Source organism: Prunus persica, chromosome G8 (genome assembly GCF_000346465.2).
Source record: "Prunus persica cultivar Lovell chromosome G8, Prunus_persica_NCBIv2, whole genome shotgun sequence".
Lineage (NCBI taxonomy): Eukaryota > Viridiplantae > Streptophyta > Magnoliopsida > Rosales > Rosaceae > Prunus > Prunus persica.
Genome location: NC_034016.1, coordinates 19,025,613 through 19,051,259, shown reverse-complemented (window position 1 = coordinate 19,051,259; position 25,647 = coordinate 19,025,613). Strand labels below are relative to the sequence as shown.

Below are 25,647 nucleotides of genomic sequence, written 5' to 3'. Positions count from 1 at the left end.
TCTCCCTAGCATGACCCTAAACTTAAAAGGCCCCCACCCAAAATCAACCCTCTCTCAACCATAACCACCACCGTCACCGCCACCACCACCTCCACAAAACTCAACACAAAAACCCCAAATTCCAATCAAACCCTAACCCTAAAATTCCAAATCCCTAACCCTAGACATCAGAACAATGTCCACACCACCCCCGCCCTCGCCCACGGCCTCAGCCTCGGCCTCGGTCCCTGCCTCGCCAGTCTCCACCAAGAAGGCCCAGCCTCTGCCATGGACGCACGAAGAGACGGTGCAGATGATCCGGGCCTACCAGGAAAAGTGGTACAAGCTGAGAAGAGGTCCGCTCAAGTCGAGTCAATGGGAGGAGGTGGCGGTGACGGTGGCAGCTCGATGCGGCTACGAGCACGCCGAGCAGTCCAAGACCGCCACTCAGTGCCGTCATAAGATGGAGAAGCTCCGGCAACGGCACCGTACACTGAAGAAGCGCCTCCGGCCCGGGTCGAGGTCGCGTTGGCCCTTCTTCGAGCTCATGGAGAGCTTGGAGCGCGGTCCCATGCCCATCTCCTCCAGACCCATGGCTGTGATGCCATGTCAGCCAGAAGAAGAAGAAGAAGAAGAAGAGCAGCGTCATGATCGTCATGGCGTTGATGTTGACGGTGAGGATGATGATGAGGAGAATTCCAGTAAGGTGCGGAGTATTGATTACATACTACGGAGGCCCACGATTGTGAATAGGTTTTCTGGAGGACAAGCCTCGTTTTGGCAGGACACAGCCGCAGCCAAGAGATCGAGAGACGCGGTGGACGGTGGCGGTGGCTACAATGGCTATGTGGTGGAGCCGCCCCAGATGGGGGGAGAGATGGCTGTGGAATTAGCAGACGAAATTAGGGCTTTTGCGAAAAGGTTCATTGGGGTTGAGAACACGAGGATGGAGTTCATGAAGGAAACAGAGAGACGTAGATTGGAGATGGAGAAGAGGAGGATTGATATGATTCTGCAATCCCAGCAAAAGATTGTTGACTCCATTGACAAGGCCTTTGGCTCTTCTACCAACAAGTTGAGTAGCTAATCATGATGATTTGTTGCTCATTATCAAGTTAATCTGTTTTGAAGGTTCAATCTTTATTTTTTGTTGTAAAATTATGATCTTTTAGCTGTGTTGTTGTTCCATTGGATTTGTATAGTTGACAGTTGAAACCCAGAATTTGTACAACAGTTCTGGGTCTAATTTGTTGAGGGATTCAATCCCATTTATGTGCAATTGTTATTATTCTAGTTCTAGTGGTAGTTTTCCTAGCATAGCTAATAAATTTTCATGCTTTGATCAGAATCCTTGGGAATGAGTAGCTTCAAATTCAGCCTTAAGTTTAATATTCTAGTTGTTATGCTTAGTTTTGCTCTAAGTAGCTTCTGGTTTGCTGATGTTCTTGGTTGCTTGACCAATCTAACTATTTGCCTTTCTTCTTACTAGTTGCCCTTCTCAACTATCATAATATGCTTGCTTGTTAAAGATCCCTGCCCAAAGAGTCGATGTGATGCAATCTTTTAGCCTATGTACTTGGACATTGGTCAAACCAAAGAAGCACTTGCTTGGTTATTCTTAGCACATTTATTGGCCATGGCTCTCACAATGCATGTGAATCTGTCTCCTTAAAGGTTTGTTAAAGATTTCATGTTGCTTCTTTTAGACATATCCCTCCCTCTCCGCTGTGGGACCCGGACCAAGGGCTCTCTGAATTCTAAGAAAACTATGGTTATGAAGTGAAAGAACATATCAGAGACTTGTGCTGTTTACCTTCCGGCTTTCTTATAATTGAGATTTGAAACAGTGACTAGCCTATGGGCTGTGTCCAAGATAATGAGGATGGTGAAAGATTGTACTTTTTAATTTTTCAAAACTACATATTTCCATTTTTAACCAAAAAGGCTTGGCTGATAAGAGTAAAATTATGACTTAGAATTTGGACCCCAAAGCTCCTCTTCTGTTTCTTATCTTTAAATGCTACCAAACAAATAGCAGGCTGTCTGTAAATGTTCTTGGTCAGTATGCGCAAAAGATACCCTCTTCAATGCCTCATGCGACGGCCTATCGATGGCTCCAAAAATAAAGGAAAACATTATCTACTTACGAGTATTCTCGCAAACATATATACAGATCTCCAAGGAATGAGTCTAACAAGAACTGGCATCAACACTGAAAGTCTGTAACTGAAATCAAACATGAGATATAATGGCGCTCCCAGTCCCGACTGTATTTTCTTTTTCAGGCGGAGTTTCCAGTACTAAGTTCAAAACAGAAAATAATTGGCGTTGCAGATGCTTCCGCCTTTATAAAAACATCAGATATGGATGAGCTATCAAGACTCGTTGCATTATAAGACTGAGAACCGTTACAAGTTACGGTAATTCCAGGTAGCACATGGCAGTCACAGATGATTGATATTTTCTAATCCCATTGACCAATGTATTACATCAGACATCTAAATATTCACAAGATTTGCAAAAGGCTTTTGCCCATAAAAATGATTGCAACCCCCTTAATCTGAAAGGGTACTAATACATGCGCTAATCTACTGGGGCAAAAAGAAATTGGGTCACCCTCCACAAATTTGCAGGGAGACCAAGGAAAATAAACAAAAAAAAAAAAATAAGGGAAAAAAATTAAAAGAAACAGGTACTAGGAAAAGGAAAGATAAGAGACCTCTGTACACGTACCTCTATATCAGTCTCTATCTTCCCAGAGCTCTAGACCAGTGGTAATTTACAAGATTTTTCCAAAAACAAAAGGAAAATGCCTTTGCAACATCACTTCACTAGTTCAGCTAAATTTTTAACAAACCTGCAAATACCATGACCAGCTCTTCCTGTTAATGCCCTTACGGAATAATCAGCTTCATCTGCACCAAACCCCAAACCTAGAATCAGATACCTTTTAGATTGAAATACATCACTCCTTTAAATCCCACAAATATATATATATATATATATATATATATATATATTAGACAACACAAAATATGAAATGGCAGTTTAGCACCCATGCAATAATACTCTGCAACAGTGAATTCAAAGTTGAATCTTACTATGAAGAAATACAATGAGAAAACAACCAAAAAAGGGGTACAAAAGCTTTTAAGAATTGATTTGAAAAGGGGAAAAGCAATCAATTTCTTCTTTCATGAATATGAGGCTAATACTATGGATATACAATATGAAATTAAATAGTAACCACCTGTACACCACTGTACCAAGGGTATGCGGATCCAACCCTGGCAGGACCAGTTGCTGCGGCTGCTCAATTCCTTAGAATCATTCATTCTGGTTTTGAATTGCCAGTCATCATATACAAACTTCCTTGCCCTGCTTGCAGATGCTGCATTTGCTGTTGAGACTGCTGTTGCAGAGGCAATTGATGTTGGGGTGACTGTTGTTCCTGCTGCTGCTGTTCTTGTTGCTGATGATGCTGTTGGGATGGGGATGGCAGCGAAGGAGACTGTTGCAGTATCTGCTGCTGCTGTTGCTGCCACTGTGCTCCAACATTATGCCCATGAGAGGGCAAGCTACCAGATAACTGTCTAGGGCCTAACCCTTGACTGATAGGTGGCACAGGCTCATTCCCAGATGAATTTGTTAGTTGTGGGCTCCCAATCGGACCCACTTGAGTGGTTGAATTTGACATGTTAGAATCATACACTGGTTCTGATGATTTCCACTGAGGAGTAATGGCAGAAGGAACTGGTACTATATTAGATGAATCAATACTGGACTGAGGAATTGCCATGCTCACACCCACCTGTGAAGTGCCATTGACAGGTTGCTCATCAACCTGAGCTAGATCATTTTGAGACTTGTTTGGAATCTCTAAATTTACTTGACGATTCTGCTGGAGCACTCTCTGAACATAAGGCTGAGTCTGATTAGCTTGCTTCTGTTGTTGTGCCTGTTGCTGCGACTGCAGCTGCTGCTGGTTGGAACCCTTAATTGATGGGGAGACAGCTTGATGTGAAGCCGATATTGTATTACCGGAGGGAACTGGTGGAACCTGGCCTTGAGTGCTGTTATCAGAATGAGAAGGCATTTGCTGGAGTTGCTTTGATGAAGGAGTAGGTGGGCTAGAAAGTAACTTTTGCGGCAACTGAGAATGGTTTGGTGATTGAGGGACCAATGGCTTCGATGTTACTGGATTCAAGCCGGACCCGGAATATGCACCTTGACCTTGCATCAACTGCATGATCTGGTCTCCTTTATCAAGAGCTTGGCTTCCTGGAGGCATTGGAAGCCCATTCAGATGAGAAGGATCAATGGAGAGGTTCGCAGGATCAATGGAGAGGTTCTGATGCAACATTGAATTCCCTCTTCCCATTCCCTTTGAAAGTTTAGCCTGCTGCTGAGACTGGGCAAGTTGCCGCTGTTGAGGGTGGTGCCTACCAGATTGTTGAAGATGGTGCTGCTGGGGTTGTCTTTGTCGTTGCTTCCCCAACTGATTGGTCATCCCAACTGCACCAGGATTCCGGCTAAGCCCATGCAGCGGCAGGTGATGTTTCTGCTGGTGCTGGGATGATATGGGAGTCATCGGGGAAGATGGTGTCATAGGGGACAGAGATACTGGGTGAGGTGAAGTTTGCGACTGAATTTGGGAATTATTTTGCAAAGTTGATGAAATAGGAAGTTGGGGCTGTGTCTGGACATGTGACACCAAGGAATTAGATGCAGCAAACTGCTGCTGATGTTGCTGCTGCTGCTGCTGCTGCTGCTGTTGTTGCAAGTATCGTTGTTGCTGCAGCTGCCTTTCTTTTGCAATACGGATGGCATAGGCTTGCTGCTGCTGCTGCCCCGTACCATGATTGGGGCCTTGAAGATGAGAGTGATGAGGACTACTGAGTGCATGAGACTGTTGTTGGGATACCTGATGTTGCTGCTGGGCATGACCTGGATATGTTTGAACAGATGGTGGAGTTGTCTGATTAGGAAAACCAGAACTCAACCCATTGAATGGAGCAATACCTTGGCCATTCCCTTGTGTAACCTGCATCGGAAGCTCTGGAACCATAAGTTGCCTTTGATGCTCCGGATTATGCCCAGGCTATGACAGAAAAACTCAGTCAAACAAACATAAAGCCTTGGTAGAACAGGACAATTACAAGCAGAACACAGAAACTACTTGGGGGGAAAATGTAGCAATAAAATCAAGTGTCCGCCGAGAATGGCAATCTAGAAAAGCAGTAAAATGGAAAGAGATTATTTTAAAATCAAGAGGAACACTAAATAAAAGTAACAAAATCAATTTAGTGTGGAAACCTGCCAACACAAGCTTAGAGAGGGCGAGGGCTAAGATTTGAACTTTTAATCCATGAAACAAACTTATGTTCTAGTTGGGATCCACTACCCAGCAGGTCATTAAACATAAGTAAATCAAATGTACACATGTGACAATTTCAGACTTCAGGACGCATTTTGTTACAAACAAAAGATGAGGCAGAAAACCAACAAACTGAAAGTAACCAACATTGAAAACCCAAAAGACAAACCTACCCCTTTCTTCCCCCTTTCTTCCTCCTCTTACCACCCCTAAAGTGGTGGGAATAAAAAAAACAATCAGATAAAAGTAACAAACATGGTTGACATTATGCAATTTGGAATATGTGATCTTTCCTTCTTCAACTTCACACTCCCAAAGTGGCAGGAAAAAATAGAACAAAATAATCAGATTTTATAAATGAACATCTTGCAACTTCGGTACATTTTTATCTCAACCTGCAAAACTTTGATCCTAGAGGAGGAAGGCATCATAGGCTAAGAACCATTTGATATTATCTTTGCAATCTATAGCCAGTGCACATAGCAACACACTAAATGTCAATAACTCACCCGCATCATATGCAAAGCATCGCGAGGTCTTAGCATCAAGTTTCCCTGACCAGAACCAGCTCCAGAATGCATATTTACAGGGCTTGGTATCCCCACCATACTGGATGAAAGCATACTCCCAGAATTCAGCATAGATGAGGAAGCCATTCCCTGAAACCCTGGCCTTGACATCGGCATGCCTCTATTCATCCCACACATCATGCCCATACCATTTGCACCAGGTACCATACGAACTCCACGATCAGTTCCCGCAAGAGCTCCAGGTACAGACAAGCTGGACTGCTGAATGTTTCTACTAGACAACATTTGATTGTAGTGTTGCATTCTTTGCTGCTCATCAACTGGTAAAGATGATGCTCTTGGACCACTGTATCTACCCTCCCTGTACCATGAATAATGAGAAACCATAGGAGCCATAAAAATAAAAAATAAAACAAAAGCACGTAAGATCAATCTTATAAACGAAAAATGTAAATCAAGGTCACAATAACAAACTCAACCCCAAACAGACACTACCTGACATTGGCACTAGGTGGGCCAGACGGTGAGGACAAGTTGCTGCCAAGAACCACACCAGAAGATCCCTGTAGTGAGGCATTTGCCCCAGAAGGAAGTAATGACCCTATAGCGCTCTGATTTGACATTGCTAGACCACTAGCATGAGAACCTTGATACCCAAGAACATCTGAGCTTGATGAAGGGGCATCACATAGATCAAGGGGGCTTCACAGATAAAAACCCAAATACTTATATTACAGTCACAGAAGAGAAATAAGCATACGAGCAAGAAAATGAAGAAAGACATGATAACATACTGACATGAACAAATAATCAACAATGACTTGATTAAATAGCAGAAAGTACTATCAAATCCGAGAACCAGAACTTACGTTAGAAGACCTCCATTCAGGTTATTTGGACAGATTTGGGAGAGGGCAATAACATGAGAATTGTGGACTGTTGTTATTTGTTTCGGATCCTGGTTATCGTTCTTCACAAATACACAATCACAAAGAATTATTGTTAGGATTCAGGAAGGAGTTCGAGTATACATATAGCAACATATAAGAGAAAAAATGGTGTACTTAAACTGCTTCCGGGTCTCAATCATGTAGTGTGCATTCTCCTCAACATCTAAACAATACTTTATTTCAAGTTTCAACTGAACCCAACTAAGCCTGTTACTCACAAATATTTTGAGTTGGGTTGAGAAATCTATTTTGTTCAAACTCAGATCATTAACAGGAAATTGACAACATTCTATCATCATGTATTAGTTTAAGAAGCTACAATACTGCTCAATCTTACCAACCTAAGCCTATGGATAAAAACAGTTAGTTCTACAGGATGACAATATCAAGAACTGCCAGGTCAGAGCACAGAAACTAAAAGGATTATCATCTCAAATGTAGCATATCATCCAACCATAAAATCTTATATGGCAAAGACACAGAAAAAAAAAATCAATGCAATCATGCTGTAACAAATAGTGGAAGATTCCAACATTAATTACTGTAAAAAGATTTTGCCTTTGTGGAAAGGTAGAATATTTCTGATCGTAAGGATGGGCAAGCTACAGAGACACTGATAGCAATATTGACCCAAAATCGAGCCACTGCAATAGGATCTGCACATATTCAACAAATCTATACTTAATTTTCACAAACCTGACTCCTCCGATAATGATGCTTCTGACCAATCTTAATTATTTTCTCAAAATGAGATTTCAGAGTCTCCTCTTCCATTGGGGTTTTCAAGCGTTCAAATAATTGTCTGGCACTGCCCTGCATGACATGCAGAAACGCCAGCAAACAAAAGTAAGATTAAACTGATATATGTAGGTTTATCATGCTGAACATGAACAAATATGAGGTAAACTTGTACTTTAAAGAACACACTCTTGCCTTGGGAATGCCCGGTATTGTAGATGGATAAGGCTGAGAAGATCCTGAATCTTCAGCACTATCAGCCCCATCACCAGCATTCATATCCATTAATATTTTGTGACGCTCCTTGCATTCTTTAGGCTGGCGAAAAATAAACTGCACGATACAAAGTCAACGAGAGCAACACTCAATACATAAGACTACGAAAACCAACACTTCAAAAGCAAAGTTTAATTTATAGAAGTGCATGAGACTGTCTTGAAACGCACATAGATCATCCTCACAATAGACAATAAGCATACGAAGGTGCTCCAACAATTATACTAACCTTTAACTGCAGAGTACTGTTGATGGCATCACTTATAAATTCCCAATTTGGGCCCATATCATGTACAAGAACAACAAGTGCCTAAGGTAACAAAAACAGTAAATTTTGGGTAATTATTGGTACCTCTATATCAATGGAAGAAAGAAAACTTTGAGAAAGAAATCAATAACATATTAACCTGATCTTCAAATAGGGACCATGGACCTGCAGAACCTGCCTGCCCAACAGACATCTGCAAAAAGTTTAAATGCACATTGACGGTATAAGTGGACATGGTAAAATAAAAACAGCACAACACGGGGGGGTCAAGTGTTAGCACACTGTCAAACAGGGTACCACCAAAGAGTACCTTTAGTGATTTAGTTTTCCGTCCCCTGTCTCGACCACCAATCAACTTAATAAATTTACTGGTATTGGACATATTACTCATTTGGGATGCTACAGGTGAAGGAATGGACCCAGCCATTGGAGTAATACTGTCATAAGTATTATCCAAAGATTGTTTTAATATCTTCGGCTTCTTGGCAATATGTTGCCCATATAAACCTATAGAAACACAGTTCAAAATGAAAATGAGAAGAACAGCAAGTGCATTCTCAAATCAAATGCTAAAACAAATGTCACACTGGAGAGAGTTACCGATTGTTCCGTTCGATTCAAAATGATGACTCTCCAATCTCTTTTTCGAATGATCCCTCTGCTAATTTAAGGGACCATCAGTTATTTGCTTGCAACTTTAGAATATAATTCATAGAATGCAATGCAACACTTAACTGAGAGAGAATGACATTCAGACTAAAAAAATTGTAGACCAAGCTTACATAGAATAGAAAACACAATGAAAATAACTTTTAAATAAAGATTAAAAAAAAAATTATTAAGAATAGCAGACCCATATCATATCTAACAACTTTACTAAATACCTGTTCATTAAGAATAGCAGAATCCAGCTGCCATCCTTGATCATATGTAGAACCCTGCAACCATAAAGAATACAAGCAACTTAACCAGTGATTAATGTAAAAGAACTAAAGACCTTCCATATTATTATCCAGTTGAAATATGAATATCTTATGTACCAGATGTTTTGCCTTCTTCTTCTTTTTAGGTTTCATTGATGTTTCTGCATAGTCATAGGGCAACTGTTTCTCAAAGTCCCCAGCAGACTCAACCTCCACACTTTTCTGGAATTGAGATCCGCCATGCAAAGTACTCTGATCATCCTGAAAAGAATTAGTATCTCCACTTGAAGCATCTGTCTTCATCTGGGCCTGAACATTACTCCCAGTAGCTCCACCACCAAATGGACCAACGACCCTCTGCCTGGAAGCAGTGCGCGTGCGTTTTGTTGGAATTGAACCAACGTTGAGACTAGCAGGCCTTTTCCCCATCTGTTGAGTTGCAGATGTGCATTGCGCAAAAGGCAAATCGGCACCTGCTTCATACGACCTAGAAGCATATAACTTCAACTTCTGTCGCTTCTTCTGGTTAGATATTGAGGACTTGCTACCTTCAAATGCTCCAGGCAAATAATAGGTGCTCGTTTCTCCTTCATCCTCATCATATGCAGGCTCTTGAAAACTAAACTCTGAGATTTAAAATGTAAATTTAATGAGCACAGGATTTGCTAAGAAAATAAAAACAAACATAAACTCAAGTTACTGATAATTATATCAAAATAGTCTAAGCTTGTACCTGCTCCAGCATCATACATAGATGTATCAACCTCCTCTTGCATGCTACTGCCACTTCTCTGAAATTTTTAGGTCACTAAATCAGCAATGATAACCAAAAAAAGAAAATAATTCAAACAATTACCAAATCAATAATGTAAGCAACGTTCCACAAAAAACACAAATCAATAATCATAACACCATACATCATACCAAATATAAACATGAGTTTCATTCCTATAATAACTGAAACAGTTGGATGTACTGTTATAGACAGGTGACAACTTATTCACACTGAACATTTTATTCCCCATCATTCTCCTTTTAAATGTAATAATTCCTTTGTGAAACCAGAAACAGGAAGCACCTATGTTAGTTACACTGATGGGCATTGCATTTACCTCAAACTGAACCAAATGAGATTCAATTGATTTTCTGTAGGTTTCCATCGCGCCAGAGGGAACTGCATAGAAGAGATTTTCCTGCCAAAGCATAAACTCATTTTTAACAAATGACCCACACAAATCCATGACTAACATATAAAAAGACTTTAGTTTGCCCTAGAGAGAGAGAGAAGGAAAAGTAGATGGAGAGATGCGTGACAATGTCAAGATTGATAGCTTCACTCAACAAAAAAGACCATAAAGAACTTAATCACACCTCTGTAAGGTGATCCTCCCATGACATTTCTGTAATCCCTAAATCAGACATTCTCTCAGGAGTAGCAGGTGCATGTGCTTGAAGAAGAGGAACCCGAGAGTTGTTATACTTTAAAAATCTCACTGCGTATCCCTGCATAGATAGTGCAAGATCTTTTCGGGAATATTGCGGCTCCAAATCTTTGTTTGGCTCCTGCCAATGACCATTATTTAGATCAACAACATATGGCACATGCAGGTAGGACAAAAACTTTCAAAACTTCTGGTCTATAAGTACAATATCAGTGACATACAAATTAGAGTCATGAACAACATTTTCAACATTTGGAGGACCCATTCCCACCTCAGACAGATGAAGCAATGTTACATTACTCAACTTCAAACATCCATGTGAGTATTTTTTTTTCTCCAAGAGGATACCAAAGCATCTTGCAACCTCTTTTGGAACTATAAACCCAGTATAACTCCAATCATTATTAAGGGCACTAGGCATATTGAAAAAAGAGAATTATTCATCAAGAGCTTTAATACACTTCTGAACTTTGATCCACCCCTATCCACAGAAAAACTAGGAACAATAAAGGTTCAGCAAGTTCAAAATAACTTTGACCATGGGGGAGAAAATAACCAGATCCATGCTTAAGGTGACAGATTATTCTTTTAATGGCATAAACTTACTCTCTCTGCTCACATTTTATTGCCCTCTCTGTGGTTATAGCTGATTAGTTTATAACTAAGTAAACATCTAAGAGTTCAACGAGAAAAGTAACTAACAAAGCTGTCTATCAACGAGAAAAGTTCATTAGATTAGTAGACATGGACCCATAGTTAAACACTTATCGTATGCTAAAGATAAGGGGAAACAAACCATTTAAATAGCATAGGATTTCTAGGCACTAAATTGACCAGAAGTAAAGACCATTAAAAAAATAGGTCCAGATAAATGATCAGCACCATATTAGATTCTCCATCCTTGGCTTTAGAAGCTTCGTGGCTATCAATACTCATTGATCCAACCGAATCGGAGTTGCAGTTTTTTTTACAAGAACTTGAATCGTCACCATTCAAAAGGGTCTCAGCTGAATGCCAAAATTGCTTGACAGCCCTTGCCAAGTCATGAGCCACTTTCTTTAGCACCCAATGTTGATGCTGCTTTTCCATTCTCAACCCAGAAGTAGAAGCAACACGATGACATATTTGAGAAGCAGCAGTTAGCTTCCAAAGACGCTCCTATAAACACATAATAATTGAACAAAAATGTTTAGGGAACTTTAAAAATATTGATATAGTTAATACTAGTTAGCTTCAACTATATGGGCATAATCATAATATCATGCCTGTGCAAAATCATTTGCCAACCACGCCATTTCCTCGAGAACAAAATCCCACTGAGACTTTCGGCGATTCTCCGAGGGTAGAGAACGAACAGCTAATTCAGCAATCCTCTTATGCTTAGCCTGGTTATTACATTTGATGGAGTAAGTAAGATGCTCCCTCAAAGTTTGTAAAATTAGACATCATAAATCGCAGGGGAAGAGAGAAATAACCTCTATAATCCGAGCCTCTTCCAGTATAGAATCTTCATGTGCCTTGTCTATCACTTTCAAGTGAACTCCTGGAGTTTGACAGTCAGAACCTGCAGCTGTATCTCTCCCTGACAAAACAGTCTCAGGAACCTCACACATAGATAAGTCCTGAGGACCCTGAGATATGCCAGTGCAAGAGTTCTCTTTGTTGATTTTGGAACTATTATCCAACACATCATCCACTTTCTTGTCAGTTCCTGATATTGTATGGTCACTCGGTTGTTCTCCCTCAATGTTTGAATGAAGCTTAGCTTCATTATGCAACTCAGGTCTACTTTCACTCATATCTTCCTCAACTTTGACTTCACCATTGCCAGAGTGGTTTTGACAAACAGAAGCCTGGTGATCATTAACAATACAACCACTGTCAACAGCTTTGGTTTCATTACCTTCTTGTACCATTTCACCAGCAGCTAGATTTTGTGCCCCATCAACATCTGATGATTCGATAATATTTCCATTATCAGTGTTCCTTGTAGTAGTACATATGTCACTATCATTATTTACATCTAATCCTACACTAGTTTGGGTGCAAGAAGACTCTGAATCTAAACCCTTTGTGCCTAAGGCTGCACTGCTAACGTGAACTTCATTTGGTTCAATTTTACTCTCTCTATTTGAATTGCTAAACCCATTCACCTGCGCAGAACTGATTTCATTTTCAGTCTTTGTTGTAGCTGCACAAGGACCTTCAAGAACAGATGATACTAGTGGTTCCCTTTCTTCAACAACATCTGGTCTCCCACAAACGTCAATGGGCTCTTCCTGAGAATCAACCTGACATGGTTGACTGTGTTCGCTCTCTCTCAAACTTTTAGGAGTTGTAACATCCAATTTGCTTTCAGAACTATCTTTCGTTGGACCAGTAACTATTTCAAGGGCCTGGACCCCCTCCAATTCCATATCGAACTGATTATCACAACTTACAATCTTGGGAGCGATATCACCATTTGAACTCGCAGACTTTAGGCTAGCGACAGGAGGTTGGTCCTTTTGGTTGTTTGTTTCAGATATCAGCCTCTTAGGATCCTTTGACAACCCACGAGCAGGTAAAGAAGATCCCTGACCACCACGACCCTGTATATCCATTGAATTTGATCGAGTACCATCACGATTTGGTCTGGACCTGTTCCTTCGAGCATAAGGACGGAATATAGCAGAGTCTTCAGATTCCTTGGCATTTTGAGTCCCATCCATCTGGGACGACTGTTCCGATGGACCAATGTTGTTCCTTCTACTAAGATGCATAGAATTCCTTTCCCCATCAGGCACTTCATTGTCACCATCAAATAGTAAGAGATTATCAGCACTATTGGGTTCACAAAGTGTAGGAACCTCTGGTCGACCACTACTTTCAACAGAGTCCCCACGCGGTGATGCAGTCAATGCAAAACTACCTTTTGCTTCACTGAGATCATGCCATGATATAAGAAAAAGAAAAAATAAAGAGATTTAAGTCGGTTAATTGAAAAATCATGTAATTATATAAAAATAAAGACTACCTGGTCACAAACTGTTCGGGATGCTGATCAGTGAGTGAAGTAGACTGGACACTAACAGAAGCTCCATTTCCAAGTTTGAAGTCCAAAGGATTGCCACCCTGAAAGTAAGAGCATTGCGATAATCACTACATAAAGCAGTCAAAAAATAAATAGCCACCACGAGATCAAATTTCCATACTTTCTCGAGAAACTCTAGCTCCCTTCTTCTTTCCTCCCGCACATCATACTCCTGTCTGTTATCAGCAAATAACAGTTAATTATATACCTCATGTAGACAGGGAAAACATCCAAAAGTAGAAGTTGGAAGGGATGAGGGGTAAACACAAATGAGAAATCATACCTAAGTTCTGCTTGAGCCTTCTCGATTGCTGCTCGGCGCGGAGAGGTTTTCAAACCAATACCAATTCCGCCGTCAACCACTCCACCCATGGAATCAACCTCTGCATTTACTAGGAGAGCAGATCCTGAGCTACATCCATGCATTCCGACCTTAATGCCCGCAATCTTTAATCTCCCATCTAATCCAAAGTCTTTAAAACTCACTGAAAGAACAGGTATCAAAAAGTCATATAAGAATAGAGAATTGAAAGTAGTTTTTTAACTTAAAAGAAGGATAATAACCTTACACACAAGTAATAAGTTAAAAAATATATCAGTTCACTAAATTTTAAATGCTGTATCTTAAGAAAATGAGGAGAATATGTCCCCATTTCACTGAATCAAATAGCATGAATGTCAATTAACTAGTTACACAAATGATAAGTCCCTCAAGAAACAGTGTTTTTAAACATACCAAAAATGTCAACACAAGCAGCAAAATGATACATTTGGACATAAGATGTGAACATAATATATTAGAATCGGCAGAAGAAAAAAAAAAAAATATATATATATATATATATATACTATATCAGATGACAAATGACATCGGCTATTTTAGAAATAAACAATCCCCATTCGCTCAACCATCCAACACAAGCACACACTGATTTCACATGCCTGACTTAAGAGTTGGACCTAATCATATTAAACATGAATGGAAATTACCTAAATATTTGAGGCGAAGCTTAATTGTCACTTCACTACTACGATTTGTACTACAACGGTTTTCTCTTATAGAGCAAAACAAAAGCATTTGACCAGTCTCAAATTATGATGTTCTTCTAAACAAATGCAGAAACAGGTATAGCATGATTTGCATTAGCACCATGCTCAATATCACAACTCACACAGACAAATACAAAGATAGGTACATTATTGAACACCTATAGAGCCCAAATGACAAACTTACAATTTACTAAGATAACCCGCTAAAGTACATATGAAATATGCACAACATAATGCAGTTGCATTCTTATATCAAATCTATCCATAGTTCCGTTCCTCCCAGATATCAACAGGTTGAAGGAGGAAAGAAAAATTATAAGTATTTAAAGAAGAATTTGAAAATAGGAAAATGAACTTGTTGTACCTGTCCAATTTTAAAACAGAAAATGTAAACTAATATAGCAATCACATATAAATAAATAAAAGGGGTGAATTCAGCACCATCATAAACTCATTATTCCCCCATCTTTCAGAAAACTATTTTCCACAAAAAATTTATCAATGATTTGTAGTTCACTATTAAAAATTATGGTGCTGCACAGTTTTCAATCTTTAAGGAGTCTGTGAGACGCTAAAAAACGAAAGGGAATTTAAAGGCAATAAATATAAGGAGCTACATTACTGAACTATTGTGAACCTCAAAATACAAATACACACTGCATTAGTGGCATATCTTCCGGTCGAAACCAAGCACTAATTGAAAAATGAAACCTAGTTCACGTAGCTAAGAACAGAAAAGGAAAAATGTGGTAAGCGATGACCAAAATATGGTAAGTCATTACTCGAAGATACTGTAATATATATGATTTGGCACTAATAATGCTATGACTAAGAGCAACAATTGCATGCAAGAGGCTTGCCCAATGATCTCCTTCGAATTCTCACATGGGCACCCTCACACATATCCACTACAGTTTCAAAACCACTAACATACTACTCAAAGAAACAACATAATCAATCCCCCGTGTGGAACGTCAAATTCTGGCTCTTAATCCCACGCCAATACCATAAGGGCATAGAGAGCAAAACTTACCTTATAAACCGCGAGCATTCAATCACAATGCATTACACAATCACACACGAAAGACAACTCCACACAAATTGCCCAACGAACGAAACCCTAATTCCATTCAACCCTAACTGAATGCCTAATTTCAAAATTCTAGGGTTTCCATGGGCAAAAACCTAATACCAACAGAGCAACAAAAATACCTGAAATTGGGGACAGGGTAGCAAAATTGAGAGCTAGGGCACGACAGTGAGGACTTCAATTTCGCCTAATTTCTCTCTCCTAGGGTTTTGAACAGCGCACACGCTCAGAATTGAAACAAAGCCGAGTTTGCCCTAGAACACAACACCTCGCTCCAAATGTCAGCCATGAAATGGTTGCTTAGACTCGCTATGAAACTCTCTCTCTCTATCTCTCTGTGTCTGATTTCTGTGTACTGGTATTTGGATTTTCCTCTATTAGGTTTCGGTTTGATGTTTCGTTGTTGGGGGTGTGTTGGGGACTATGCGACCTCTGCGAATAGTGGGCTGTGCGCATGGGGAAGAAGACGAACAAAGAAGAGGGCTTAGAGAAATTGGACGTCCATTTTGGGCTTTTTATTATTACGTGCTTTTAATTTTCTCGAGTCTTATTACTTATTTTTGTCTAAGCTTTTTGCTTCGATTGGGGTTCGATGAGGAAGAAGAAACAGGCCAAAGGGGGATATCAAAACATTTTTACTTGCCAAAATTAAGAACATGAAATCTTTTTCTTCTTTTTTTACCACCCAAAAAATACCTGACCCTTTTGATTTCATTTATTTTCATCTCTTGTTATTAGATCCATTTTGATCTCCTACATATGTTGAATACAATGACTAGTTACTTCCTATGTCTTTGTAACTTTGTTCAAAACTAGTCCCGTAGTCACGAGTGTGCCAATTTTTTATTTTTTCTTTTTAAGAATTAAGAAAGATAATTGATAATTTTGTTCCATAAAAATATGACTTATTATCTTATTTTATTTTTAATTTTAATTTTTTTATATGAAAAAATGTGAATTTATCATTTATTTAATTAATAATGTTTAGATTAATTCTAGGCATTTTCTAGTATTTTGAATGTTATCACTATTTTAGCCTTTTGCTTTACATATATATTTAAAAACAAAAGTTAGATAGATAAATTGAATTTTCGTTGACTATCTTGTTTTTATTTTTATTCATAAGTAACTTGGAATCACTTTGAATCTTGTTTTGCCTTATTTTTTGATTATTTTAGATTCTTGGTGTGTTATATTGTACTTGCCTCTCTACATGAACTAATAACTTTTAGTAATTTATCCTGTTATAGACATTTTTGTTGGACATAGAGTCTTATTTTCTTTTTGTCCTTAAATATTTACATCTTAATTGACTATTTATTACATAAATAACCTATAATCACTTTGAATCTCATTTATTATCAATAGAAGTAGAAAATTGTTTTGCCACGTTATTTGATTATTTTAATAATACTTATTGTTTTACATATTTATCTTAAATGCGTGATTAGAACTTTCAGCCTATTAAATGCCATGGCATGGCATGCATATATATGCTAAAATTAAAACTCAATAAATCTGTCCCAAATTAGCATAACATAGCAGCTCAGTTACTATAACTTTCCTCTAATGTAGTCGTAATTAACGAACAAACTTATCTTACTTAATTATGGTGTTTAAACATATCGTACTTAATTAATAAAAGATGCAAGAGACAAACGTAAATTAGGTCAGTTAGTTAGGACGTTAATAGTTTATATTATGTATTATATTTATAAAAAAAAACATATACAAAAAGGTTTATAGATGCAGTAGGTTCACAACACTACTCTTGCACTTGAATCGCTCATCCCCAATGTTGTTGGTACTCGTAAAATACAAGAGGTTTATAGTTAAAATAGATTCATGCTTGTCTTTTCTCTTATCTACTTCACCTCGTATATTACAAAACAAATCATTGTGTCTTGAATGGATCACATCAAAGATCATGATTTGTATGTCAACATCATCAGCTATTTCGTGAATGATCTTTCAAAATGCAGAGACGCTCAAATTACACCATAGCTTACTGTTATTTGTACCAATACATTTCTTAAACCCCGAAGAGACCGTTTTGGTGTGCGGAATGAATTTCTTAAGGATGAACCTCTCATGTATAATCTCATAAAACGGAAATGGGAGATGTTCATTTTCATATTTGGGAACATTGGGGAATGTGGTCCATGAAATATCACTGTCTCATGTATAGTCTCACAAAATGGTAATGGAAGATGTTCATTTCCATGTTTGAGAACATTGGGGAATGTGGTCCATGAAATTCTCCCTTGAAAAGTTCATACCCACGACTCAAGTATTGCATTTCCAAAAATGCACTTACCAAATATTGAAATGATAATTTTCGTAATTTCCATAATTTCCATAGAATTAGAATCTAAACCACATTTGTCAACACTTATTAATTTCAAGTTATCGGCCCCACCATCATTAGAATTTGATATGCTCAATAGGAGTGACACCACTTGACAATATTTTATCGGCCAATATGCCTCTTGTTTGTAATTGGTGCAACTTTGTTGTTTCAAAAGTTTGTCTTGGCTTAAAGGCAATGCTACAGTATCAAACGTTTGGCGCCAACTCTCACTCTATATCTAGCTAGCTAGTTAGTTAGTTCAGTTACGTTCTCTCATTTTCTTGCTTCTCAGTATAAAAGAGAATTTTAACTTATCTTTATTCCCATACCATCTACGATTTCTAAACTTAATCAAAGATTTGCACAGAGCTCCAGTCTCATTCTTGTTATGTTTCTCTCTAGCTTTGAAACTTTCTTATTGCATGATCTTAATTGCAATTTGTGCTAGTTTTTCTGTATCATAATGTAGTTTTCAATTTCACCATGAAAGTTCTGCATACGTTTTCTTCAATTTCACCAGCCACTGCAATATTTCTTGCTTACAAGTATGACTCTATAGCTGATACCTGCAACCATTTCACAAAGTTTATGACTGTTTTGCTGCCAATAACTTCATGTTGTTCTGAAGAAAGTAGGCTTTTCTAAACATACTATGATAGGGTTTTATTAACAGTTCTTCACAACTTAATAATTATGTAATACATTCAAGTTTGTCGAAGGAATATTGAACTACGAAATGATTGAAATCTTCTTCTCTTTAAATCAATTTACCGTGGTTTTGATGATTGGAAATGCCAGATAGGAGGCAAGCGAGTTGGGATTGTCAGATTGGGAAACATTGGCTTAGAAGTTGCCAAAAGACTTGAGGCCTTTGGCTGCAACATCTACAACTCAAGGAAGGCAAAGTCATACGTTTCATACCCTTTCTATTTTGATATATGTGAGCTTGCAGCTAACAGTGATGCTCTTGTCATTTGTTGTGCATTGACTGCTGAAACCCACCACATGATCAACAAGAAAGTCTTGTCAGCATTGGGAAGAGAGGGTGTGATTGTCAAGAATAGTTTGATGAGCTTATCTTCATCAACACGATGGAACAGCTATTTATATTAGCAAAACAAATGTATCAGCACAGCAGATAAGCAAATCAGATTACAACTGAAGAAGTCCACACAGACTAAGACTCCTTCTCCACACCCGTTACAGAGTTTGGATTTGAACAAGCAGATAAGCTCTGTCTAACAAATGTTTCACGACTTTGTGTGAACTAGTAGCAGGGAATTTCGAAGCATTCTTCTCCAATAAACCATTGCTTTCGCCGGCTGTGGATAATTAAATGGATTTCTATTTTCAGGTTAGTGTCTCCATATCTTTTTGCATAATGTTGCATGCCATTTTGGTTTGTTTCCCATGGGAATGGTTCATACAGAAACCACTCGCAGTGTAGCTTCTGAAAATTCTGTTCTTATTTTTCTTCTGGTAAGGTTCGTGCACTTTTATGAATCAATGCAGGGGACCAAAGAAAAGATTGATGCGATGAATGATGCAATGATAGAAGACAAGGATGAAGAACCGAGGCGTTATCGTTACTGGTATATAATTGAGAGTTTTATGATTTGCATCATTGCATGTAGCAGACGGTGTGGATTTGCTTGCCAAATATAATGTTTGCTGAATTTTAACTTAAGATAAGAGGATGCTTTTTGTCCAGCTTCCTTGAGCATTTTGAGTATAAGTTCTATTAGGAGTGGGAGCAATGCGGTGATGTTTCTCCTTGGAACTGGAACTGAAATTTTTTTTCTGGTGCGGTATAGTTTGATTTGGTTTGCCAAAATGGCTAGAGAAACCAGTGTGGTGTCACCGGTTTTTGGTTTTGAACCAGTTTAATTTTTAATTTAGGTTATTTAAAAAAAACACATAGAAGAGAAAAAGAGAAAAAAGAACAAGAAAGAGAGAAGTCGGAGAGGGAGGAGAGGATAGGAGAGGAAGAGGAGAGAAAATTAGAAATATAAAGAAAGAAAAGAAAGGTGTATGGATTCCACTGCCCCTCCGCCCATCTTCCCCTTCTTCTCCTCATCTCCCCTTCTTTTTCTCGCATATTTTCCTTTCCTCTTATCCCCTCTTCTCCTCCCCTTCCCCTCCCCATATAGTCTAGATTTGTTTGGATCTATGTCTATTTGTTTGTTTGTTTTGTTTTGTTGTTTTTGCAGTGTTCCAGGTGACTGGTATTGTCTTTATCTCGGCGGCGGCGACAGTAGTGATGTTGGATTGTGTCTCTTCTTGGGAGAGTTGTAATACCTGGTGGCTGATGTTTTGTCTCTGTTTTAACGGTGGCGGCAGCAGCTACGATGGTGGTAGGTGTTGGGATGTGGTGCTCTTCTTTATTCTGCATCGACTGAAGAACTATGCTTGGTCATAGGAGGTTTTCTTTGTCAGGTTCTGAGCTGAAGTGGAGTACTTCTCATGGGTCTTTTTACTGTTGTTTCTGTGTTCGTCCTCCGTGTTCTCTCCTGGTTTCTGCTATGGTATGACTTACAGTTTGTATGAGTGTCAAAGGACTATGATTTTGCTCATAGAAGGCTTCTTTTGACAATTGGGATGTTCTGCGGTCCTCTCCTGTGGGTTTACTATTTGGAGCTTCTACGGTCCCTCATGTGAGTCTACTGTGTTGGTCTCTAGTTGCGGTTCTCGTCAAAGGTCTTTGTGTTATGTTTTGTTTTGACTTGTTCTCTTATTGTAATGGTCCAAAGTGACCTGAATTGGAATCTCCTGTTAGTCCATGACGTGTGTGGTACTCTTTCCTCCATTGGGATTTGTCCCATGAGGTTGTCCTATGAAGGTTTTAACGAGGCCACTGTATCATTTCGCTTTTTGTACGTCTGTGGTTTTATGAATGAATTCTCCTTCTCAAAAAATATATGCACAACTGGTCTAATTTGGTGTGGACCAGTTTTTTAAGATGCACATCAGGTTAAACCAGTCCTGTTTGATTTTTTTTTTACTTTTGTTGACTTTTTGTTAATTTTTTTAGTCAACCCAATTTTGACCCGTTTTTTCAATAATATTCGACTCTGTTTTTCGGTTTCGATGCCCACCTCTAGGTTATATGCTCTCGTTGCATGTCTTCATTTTCTTTCTATTTTTTCCTCATGCAAGTCACATGGGGAAAGAGATAGGAGGATATAATGGGGACTTGCGAGGTGCAAAAGTATTTGTAGGATTTTCTCATACTTTTGTTATGAAATACAATCAGTTTGACGATCACAATTATTTTGCAACATTGGAAATGAATATTTTGTGACATTTCAATGGTTTCTTACTTGAAAATTAAAATTAAATCATATATAAAGATGGTTGAAAAGATGTATCATGTCCATATTACATAGTTCATTACTTTTCCAAATCTATCACAGAGTTCATTTCCAAATCTACATTCTGATACTATTTTCAATATTGAGTGAAAATATTGGAGGAAATTAAATTGATGAATTTTGAGGAAGATTTTCTTCCATTGTTGTTTTCAGCCAATATGCCTCTTGTTTGTAATGGGTGCAGCTCTGTTGCTTGTTTCAAAATTCTATATGGGCTTAAAGGCGTTGCTACAGTACCAAAATTCTAGTTAGTTAGTTAGTTCAATTACAATCTCTCATTTGCACAGAGCTCCTTAAAATGAAGAATCTACATTACAATTTACAAATAGCAACTTTTCACGCTACCAACTCAAGCCAACAAGAAGATGCATTTTCTTTTCTTGATTATAAACATAAAATATGTGGTCAGCGCTAGATTAGTTATGGTGTCACGCGCTGTTAGTTAAGTTGTTACTATGTTGTTTAGAAGCTAAGCACAGCTAAGGCTAAGTATATAATGTAATCTTTCTGTAGAAACTGATTAATAAATATGATTCAAGAAATACAATTCTCTCTGAACTTTCCTTTCTTCTTCATATTCTCTTTAGTATCATGAATGTTATCATGTGCTAAAATTTATACTTATGATTTAATACTAAATAATTTTAAAAAATCAGTATATGACAACATTGCTGGTCTTGAGCCAGTAATTTATGTCTCGGTCATTCTACAGGTCATGTGACAACATTACTATACCACATTACATTTCATTTATCATCCAAACATTCACGTACACAAATCAGGAATATCTACAGTAACAGTATAGCTATGCATGACCTGCAAAAAGACCTCATCAAAAGTCAGGCTTTTCTCTGTGCAACCAAGTCATCTGACTTCCTTCTGTTGATTCCATAAGTTCACGGAGTTCCTTCACATGGCCAATCATCTTGTTGGCTGAATAAGCTTTAATCATAGTTCTATAAGTAACCTTGTCAGGCCTACATCCTTTTTGCTCCATTATCTCAAGCACCCCCTTCATTTCTGCGAAGCATCCCATCCTCCCATAAGCATCAACTAGACAATTGAAAAACACAATATCAAGCATCACGTCTGAATTCTCCACAAATCGTAAAACACCATCAATTTTTTCAGGCAAACCTGCTAGCCCATACGCCCTTACGAGTGAGCAAAGTGTGACACAGCTTGGCTTCATCCTCTCTGACCGCATTAGCCTAAACAGATACTCCATTTGTTTTAAATCCCCGGCCCTCCCAAATGCATCTATCACCACATTGTATGTCACGATCGTCCATGAGTAATGGTATTTCTGCATGTATTCCATCACAGCACTCATTTTCTCATAATTCCCAGCTTTTCCATAGGAATCTAGAAGAATGTTGAAAGTCATGATGTTGGCTTGGATACCCGCACTCTGAAACTTCTCAAAACACTTTTCCATTGTTTCTATTTGCCCGCTGTTGCCAAAGGCTCTCAGTATGGAATTCATGGTCCAAACATCAGGCTCACAATCCTGTTCGCCAAGCATTTCCACAAGTGTCGATTCCATCTCTGCAAATCTTTTTGGAAAAAAGACATTGAGAATGAATAATTTCTTCAAAATTGAACAACATATTATGCTGACCATATGATTGACACAAATATCATAGGAACTCTTTTTTTTATAAGAAGAATATAAAAGAAACTTATGAGGTAAAAATGGAAGATCTACTCTTTTATTTCATTAACCAGAAACAAAATGATTATAATGTGGGAAATGATAAGGATGAAAGGCAGTTACATAGCAGGAGTAATGAAAGTGAAGTTTGAAGTTAATGGTAATGGTTGTGTTCACAACTCCCATGTTTCCATCATTGCCCAACCCTTTAAAAGGCATAAGATCTAAACAATTGTATGGTCAAAATTCTCTCTAACCCTCTTTTGATTTTACTGGTGATCAAATGCTGCACAAATATAACATTTGATGCAACCTTACATTATGATATTCACAAGAAATTGATGGAGCATTCAAAATGTTGAAAGGGAAGGATATGAGGGAATACTTTTTAGATTTCCCATAGGCATCGATGAGGGTATTATACGTAATGGTGTTGGGTCTTATCCCCTGACTCTCCATATCCGAAAGCAGAGCCTGCACTTTGTCGTATGCAAAAACCTGCAGGCATGATTTTATAAGGATTGAATAAGTATGGACGTCAGGCTGGCAGTCAGGAGTATTCTTCATCTGCTCAAGGAGGGAAAATGCTTTGTCAAAGAGGCCGCTCCTACCATAGGCAGATACAAGAGCAGTGTAAGATTCATGGTTGACAGCACAGCCTTCGTCAATCATAGCTTGAAACAGCTCGTGGGCTTTTTCTGGTTGCTTACATTTTCCAAGCATGACAATTAGCTTAACATATAAAGCAGCATTGGGCCGGTACCACTGCTGCTCATGTAGTAGTTCAAAAACCTGAAAACATAAAAGATAAGATGGCCATTAGAGGAGACACTCACAATGTATTAGGCTTATGAACAATTACAATGTTAAATTGAAAAAGAAAATGCTAAATAAATAATTATAAAGGTTGCATCAGAATAAGCTTCTGGGATTTATTTGTTCATTCATCTACCTCTATGACTATATCATTAGTGACAACAATCAAAATAATCTTCTGGAACTAACATCAATCTGATGATCCGAGGTTTCTGATAAGCTAAAAATCGAGCCTTTTCTATGCTTTCCTACATTTTCTCAGCAACCAAACAAAATTCGAGCTGAAGCAAACAGAGTCCAAAGTTGAATAAATAAAATGGCTAACCAGCAACTAAATTGCTTGAACAAAACACCAAAACTCAGTATTTAAAACCTTGGCCTCCCTTCTCTTTCTGCATATCTAAGCAACCAAACGGAGAACAAGTGCAAACCCAGATAGAAATTCCAAAATCCCAATTCGCCCAAACCCAATTCGAACTAAAAAAAACCCGAAAATGGACTGACCTTGAGAGCGGACTCCCAACGCAAAGCAGTGATTCTCTCATGGATGGCTTCGAGCACGGTCCTAGGAAGCAGCCTCTTGGAACCTTTCTTCTTCTCGATCAGATCTTTGGTAGCTTCTCTTCGCAGTATGACCGAGATTGCTTTCCGGGAAGCTATTTTCTTGTTGGTCTCCTCTTTTCTCTCCTTGGCCTCCTTATCTTTAAGCTTCTGAATGTCTAGTATTTTGCTTCGGCTTCTCTGTGTCAGTGTTAGTGAGTGTGTTTTGTTTGAGTTACTATTAGTAGTAGAAGAAGAAGGAGGAGGAGGTTGGGGACTGAGTGTGGTTTGGGACCGTGCAGTTACAGGTTTGGTAACCGGTGGCCGCTTAAACGGTGGTGGGGGTGGTTGGGTTGGGCTCGAAAGTGAGGCCATGAATTTGTGTGTTTCTCTGTGAGTCGGATTGGGAGAGGGAGAGAGAGAGTGAGGGCGCGCTATAATATCGTTGAGAAGGGAAAAACGGCACCCAACGAGGCGCCGTTTTGGGGGCAAGCGATAGCGGACCGAGATGAGACCGTTGGTGTGAACAAACGACGATATTTTGAACATGTTGGACTGTTAGAATTTTACTGCACTAAAATTTCATGTCACTTGAGTAAAAGTTCTTGTCACATGCATGCCGATTGATGAAAATTTTGAAAATGCCAAATGAAAAAAAATAAATATATATATGTATATATATTAAACTAACTTACCGTCCAGTGAAACACATTGTTGGTTTCTTGCATTGGATCACAAATTGTTAGACAAACCCATCTTCATTATACTATAAGCATGTGAAATTAAAAAACTACACCCATTTCATGTCACTTAAATTAAAGATTTTGCCATATGCCCGTGAAAAGAAATTAAAATTAAAAATTTAGCTCACTCGTGGTCGATGAAGGGACGTCATTTTTCTCTTTATCTTACACTATAACTAAGTTACATAACCACCAACAGCAATATCAAAATCAGTTATTCAAATTATACTTGGTGAAAAGAAATAATAGACTACTAGAGAAAAAGCATAAATGAAATAACCATGATAACAATAAGCGAAAGGGAAAGAAATAAGGGATGCAAATTTTGTTCAAGACAAGGTAAGTAAGTGAAAAATAAGGGTGATTACCAGACAACCTCTCGACTTGGACAAGGTAACCACTGGCTTTTGCACTGAATAGAAAGCACCTTTTTATTTCCCAGATATCAATTGTTTTGGTAATTACATTGTTCGTCAG

General features: G+C 38.5%; 3 protein-coding genes and 1 long non-coding RNA gene across 9 annotated transcripts in view; 1 reads left to right on the top strand and 3 right to left on the bottom strand.

Annotated features, from left to right (window-relative positions):
- LOC109950539 overlaps window positions 1-1,422 on the bottom strand; it is a 1,816-nt gene extending 394 nt beyond the window's left edge. The window contains exon 1 of the long non-coding RNA XR_002272768.1: window positions 16-1,422. This is a non-coding gene — a long non-coding RNA (uncharacterized LOC109950539). The remainder of the gene's footprint in view (window positions 1-15) is intronic.
- LOC18768821 (trihelix transcription factor ASIL1) lies at window positions 75-1,980 on the top strand. Its single transcript, XM_020569561.1, has 2 exons — window positions 75-1,053; window positions 1,469-1,980. Exons 1-2 carry the CDS (start codon window positions 176-178, stop codon window positions 1,488-1,490), a joined length of 900 nt encoding a protein of 299 aa, XP_020425150.1. The 5' UTR covers window positions 75-175; the 3' UTR covers window positions 1,491-1,980.
- LOC18768734 (chromatin modification-related protein EAF1 B) lies at window positions 2,348-16,429 on the bottom strand. Of its 5 annotated transcripts, XM_020569789.1 has the most exons (24): window positions 15,819-16,429; window positions 13,840-14,041; window positions 13,678-13,732; window positions 13,500-13,597; window positions 11,959-13,405; window positions 11,749-11,868; window positions 11,366-11,641; window positions 10,413-10,604; window positions 10,154-10,234; window positions 9,775-9,832; window positions 9,159-9,667; window positions 9,003-9,056; window positions 8,719-8,779; window positions 8,429-8,625; window positions 8,258-8,311; window positions 8,080-8,160; window positions 7,770-7,907; window positions 7,533-7,649; window positions 6,756-6,856; window positions 6,382-6,588; window positions 5,866-6,247; window positions 5,002-5,080; window positions 3,230-4,926; window positions 2,348-2,894 (listed from the first exon to the last, which is right to left on the bottom strand). In XM_020569789.1, the coding sequence occupies exons 2-23, from the start codon at window positions 13,980-13,982 to the stop codon at window positions 3,311-3,313; spliced, it is 6,066 nt and encodes a 2,021-aa protein (XP_020425378.1). In that variant the 5' UTR covers window positions 13,983-14,041; window positions 15,819-16,429; the 3' UTR covers window positions 2,348-2,894; window positions 3,230-3,310. The 5 variants fall into 5 exon arrangements, with proteins under 5 accessions (XP_020425378.1, XP_020425376.1, XP_020425374.1 ...); XM_020569787.1 differs by having other exon boundaries at window positions 3,230-5,023; XM_020569785.1 differs by having other exon boundaries at window positions 3,230-5,080; window positions 15,819-16,428.
- On the bottom strand, window positions 22,024-24,881 carry LOC18767853 (pentatricopeptide repeat-containing protein At5g48730, chloroplastic). 2 transcript variants are annotated; one of them, XM_020553627.1, is made up of 4 exons: window positions 24,392-24,852; window positions 23,457-23,863; window positions 22,555-22,973; window positions 22,024-22,470 (listed from the first exon to the last, which is right to left on the bottom strand). In XM_020553627.1, the coding sequence occupies exons 1-4, from the start codon at window positions 24,800-24,802 to the stop codon at window positions 22,250-22,252; spliced, it is 1,458 nt and encodes a 485-aa protein (XP_020409216.1). In that variant the 5' UTR covers window positions 24,803-24,852; the 3' UTR covers window positions 22,024-22,249. The 2 variants fall into 2 exon arrangements, with proteins under 2 accessions (XP_020409216.1, XP_020409215.1); XM_020553626.1 differs by having other exon boundaries at window positions 22,024-22,973; window positions 24,392-24,881.